Raw genomic sequence first — 4,368 nt, 5'->3', positions numbered from 1 at the left:
ATTTCTAGACTACTTAAATGAGGTTAAGAACGACAAGTAACTTGCTCGGCTGACTTCTCATGGACCCCTTGCATGGGATTCCACGCACATTTCTTACAAGCACATGGGAACTTGATGCGGCTGGTAGCGCTAGTTTGTAATATTAATGTTGGTATATGTATGTTTTGTTTGTTTTTTGTCTGAGCCTGTTTTTGTTTTCTATGTTCTGAAAATTATAAAATAAAATATGGGAAAAAAAGAAGAAGATCTAGCTAGATGCAATTATCTGGTTAAGCCAAACCAGATCAAGGGACAGATCCTGGATCTGCTTATCCTACATTGATGGTATTGCCCACAGGTGTACCAAAGAGAAAATAAAGAAAACATTTGCAGAGAAACCTGTTGTACATGGACATAATGTTGTCCCTTCGAAAAGTAAATTTTAACCTGTAGTGAGTCATGCAGAAATAAATGAGCGCGTTTATTTTGAAAGTAAAATTGTCTAGCTTCCATATGGTTACTAGCCACGAGAGCTCATTGTTTTCATGTGACTTTGCTGTGGTTCAGTTGGGCTCAGTTTCTGTGACAAGTCATGTAGTGTATGGTAGGGATGTGCGTGACTAGTCGTTTAATCGTTTAACTGCCTACTCATTTATTAACCGTTTAGTATTTTACTAGTCGGTTAAACGCTGCATCTTGTTCTTCACGCCTCCGCCTCGTTGTAAACAGGCTGAGCAGCATCTAACTCTGAATTAACTAATAATTTAGCCAATTGTATGTAACATACCAACTAAAAGCAAACGGCAATGTCTAAGAATGCAATGCCATGTAACTGGCTCGTTAAGTCTTGCATTCCAGGGAATTACGTTAACGTCTGTGGGTCTTATTGACGTTAGTGGCTCGAACGCAAGTCGGAGGAGAGAAAACTATCTGAAGCTTTCTTTGTTGGAGTCCAGGTATGTTTTACAAGAAAATGCTCGTCATTGTCGACGATAACGTTATCTGACCTGGCTAACAGTGGATACTCGCTTGCTTGCTGTGTACCGGCTCAAAGTAGTAGGCTACGTTCTTTATTTTACCCCCTTCACTGTCCACTCCAAAAACAACTCTCTTATTTTGCGCCGTGACCACCGGAAGTGCTAAAAGGACCCGGAAGAATTTGGCCCACTGTAAGGTCTGAACATAAGGTGAATACTTTGAAATAAAAACCAATAAACGGGGCAACTCCAATCTTGAACAATCTCAGCATGAGACGCCAGCTCTATTATTCTTCCGCTTCCAGCATAACCTAGCGTCAAGTGCCCCAACAACAACACACACACTTCCGTTTCCTGTCTTCAACATAAGAGCCTACAGTGCATTGGCTGTCTAGAACGTAAACATAAATTATATAGCACCTTCATAAAAATAGCTTACACAATTATGCAAGACACGCTGGAACTCCGTCCTACAACAATATTCATAATAAATGCCATGCATTGCATTGGCAAACGTATCAGAAATGTATTTCTCTTTAATTTGTTCACCTTTATTCAGTCAGTTGTTGTTACATCAATAGAATTTGAATTAACAGCTTGTACTGAATGTTTGGCCTAAAATAGCTCCTAAATACACAAAAAAATTGCATTTTAAACTTTTAAAGTTTTTATTTAATATGTATATTAAATTGCGAGTTGTCTTGCTTATAGACTAGTTGACTAGTCGCAAATACAATTTGAGACTAGTCGGCGGGGAAATTAGTCGAAATTCCCATCCCTAGTGTATGGTCCCTCGTCTGAGGCAGTCGTGTAGTGTATGACCCCCAGTTTTTCAGTCATCATAAAAATCTTCAGGAACCAGTCGGGTAGTGTAAGTGTATACTCCCCGGTCTTTTCATAATCTGTGAAGATTTTTAAAGTCGTCTAGTGTATCCTAGGCTTAAGATGAATGGTTTTGATTCATGGACAAAAGAGTACCTGCTGCCACTCTTTCTTAAGCAATTAATTGCAGCCTCTGCTATTTGGAGATTGCAGAAGTTATATTGCTTTTATATTGCAGACTTTGAAAACCCCTGTTGTAGACCATTTTGACCAATGGCCTGGCATCCACAAAGGATAAACAAATCAATAAAAGTAATGGACTTCCAAGTATATGGTCTTTTCTCCCTTTCTACTTGTCTGTCAACAAAGAGATAATTTGTCAGCTGGGTTCTCCTCGGTCAGCAATTCTGCCTCTCTGATATTAAGCTGAGGTATATTTACCCCCCCTACCTCTGGTTTCTCTCCTCCTGTCAGATCTTCCTCCTGGCCCAGAGCCGCCGCTGGAGGGAGAGTCTGTGTTCCCGCAACAACGTGGAGTACCACCGCCTGGACCAGAACGTCAACGAGGCCATGCCTTCCCTCAAGATGACACGGGACTACATCTTTTGATCCACCATCACAAAGCCTGTTTCCATAGACTGAACAGAGCCAGTCAGCCTTCCTGCCTGGCCGCTCACATTGTTGAGATGCTTTGCTTTGCCCCGAGGCTGGAGGCCGGCTCCCACAGCAGGGAGCGCCATGTTGGCCCACAAATTATTTTGTTTGTTCGCGATTTCTTTGTTGATGTCTGCTTAGAGCAGGATTTTCTTCTTTTTTTTTTTACAGTATTCCTTTTTTTGCTATTTCTTAACGCTATCATTTCTCATAATTCTTACCCATGAGACGATTTTTCTAAATTAGTGACATATTGTGAATTAATCTTTTGGTTTATACTTTGGGGGGTTTCTACCTGTCTTAATGGGATGAGTGTTTCAGCCTTATGGTCCTTCCACATGCTTACTTTCTTTTTGTGCACACAATCTTATTGTGCTTAATGCTCACTTTGAGTAGGAATGATTACATGTAAATACAGTATAACTTTGAGATATATATATATATATATATATAATATAATGCTTAATTATATAGTTTATTATTTACCCCAAGATTAATAGACTTCTCTCTCTAGCAGATAAACAAGACATGGATTTGCTCTTGCAGTTGCGCAATGCATATTTTGTGTACAGGAAACATTCAATTAGGTTTGTGTCTAAAGCAGCAATCGAGGAATAGTTGCTCCAAAAACTACATGTATTCACCCTTCTTGACTTTTAGCACATTTGGTTGTGCTACAAAATGGCTTCCATTAAACTTAATTGGCACTGTTTGTCAGTAATATCAAATAAAAGTACTTTATTCTGAAGAATATTGAAGCTATATTTGTGGAGAGAAGTTATATATATATATATACTGTATATATACGTGTATATATATATAGATATAGATATAGATATAGATATAGATAGATAGATAGATAGATAGATATATTGATATATAGATATATACATACATGCACCCTGGGATACTTGTTACATAATAAATGTGCATCAAGCCGAAGGGGAAAACGGTTTCTGTGATTGTTTAGTCTATTCTCTGCTGAGGGGGAAACTAACATAGCCTTTGTGCTGAAGTCATTTAGGTGAAGACATATTTTCATGGTTAGGGCTTGCTAATATAACATACAGGAGAAGCTTTACTTGCCAGAATTTCCCTGTTTGCGCATCACTTTTGATTTAACTTGTCTCATACCGTACCTCTACTACTACCACTGCCCAGATTGAGCTATGCACAAATCCCAGGGCCGGCCCTCCTTTGTTTTATGACTTCGGTGAAGTCTCAATCAATCATTTACGATCTATGGTTTTCATTGCGGCAAGTTTATGTCTGCGTTCCCTCCCGCTCGGTGAGAAGTTTATTTTTCTGAACAATCACTCAGTTACCTCCGACTAGAATAGAGTCTGGGTGCAGTGTTGTCTGTTTTTGGGGGGAATTCTTGCACTCTGTGGCCTAATGAAAAATACACCGCATTGTCTTTCTGTAGAGTCATAGCGCTCTTTCTTCTATTTAGGGAAGACCATATCACCTCCCTTAATCAGTGTTTTTTTTTAAATTGGTCAACCTTTTGCCGTCTCATGCCCTCAATTCGAATGCCATATCTGTGACAGGATGGAATCCACATTTTTGTTATCAGTCTCATGCTGGCATCACTTCTCTTCAGCTGAAGCGAGTTGCACTGTGCCATTAAAGTGAGAGTGGAGAAGAGAGGGGATTACCCTCTAATATAAATTGTACAATCTCTTTTTTCTTTTATTTGGTCAATAAAGCACAATTGTGTATGGAGCCTAGTCTCATTGTCTGTTTCATCAATCAGTCAATCCATTTTAAATTAAGTCATTAAAACAATTTATAACATTTCATATATATATATATATATATATATATATATATATATATATATATATATATATATATATATATATACACACACACACACACACACACACACACACACACACACACTCTTGGCAAGTCGGTTAGGACATCTACTATT

The 4,368-nt window shown here is 38.6% G+C and overlaps 1 protein-coding gene across 2 annotated transcripts in view; it reads left to right on the top strand.

The window, feature by feature from the left end:
• The window catches only part of cUnh5orf15 (chromosome Un C5orf15 homolog), a 26,112-nt gene extending 21,950 nt beyond the window's left edge, over positions 1-4,162 (top strand). For both annotated transcript variants that reach the window (XM_083640695.1, XM_083640694.1), the window contains exon 3: positions 2,253-4,162. In XM_083640695.1, coding sequence (XP_083496821.1) covers positions 2,253-2,387 — 135 coding nt within the window. In that variant the 3' untranslated portion in view covers positions 2,388-4,162. The remainder of the gene's footprint in view (positions 1-2,252) is intronic.
• The last annotated feature ends 206 nt before the right edge of the window (positions 4,163-4,368 follow it).

This window comes from Poromitra crassiceps (genome assembly GCF_964638095.1).
Source record: "Poromitra crassiceps genome assembly, chromosome: 1".
Lineage (NCBI taxonomy): Eukaryota > Metazoa > Chordata > Actinopteri > Beryciformes > Melamphaidae > Poromitra > Poromitra crassiceps.
This window is presented reverse-complemented; position numbering and strand designations above follow the sequence as displayed.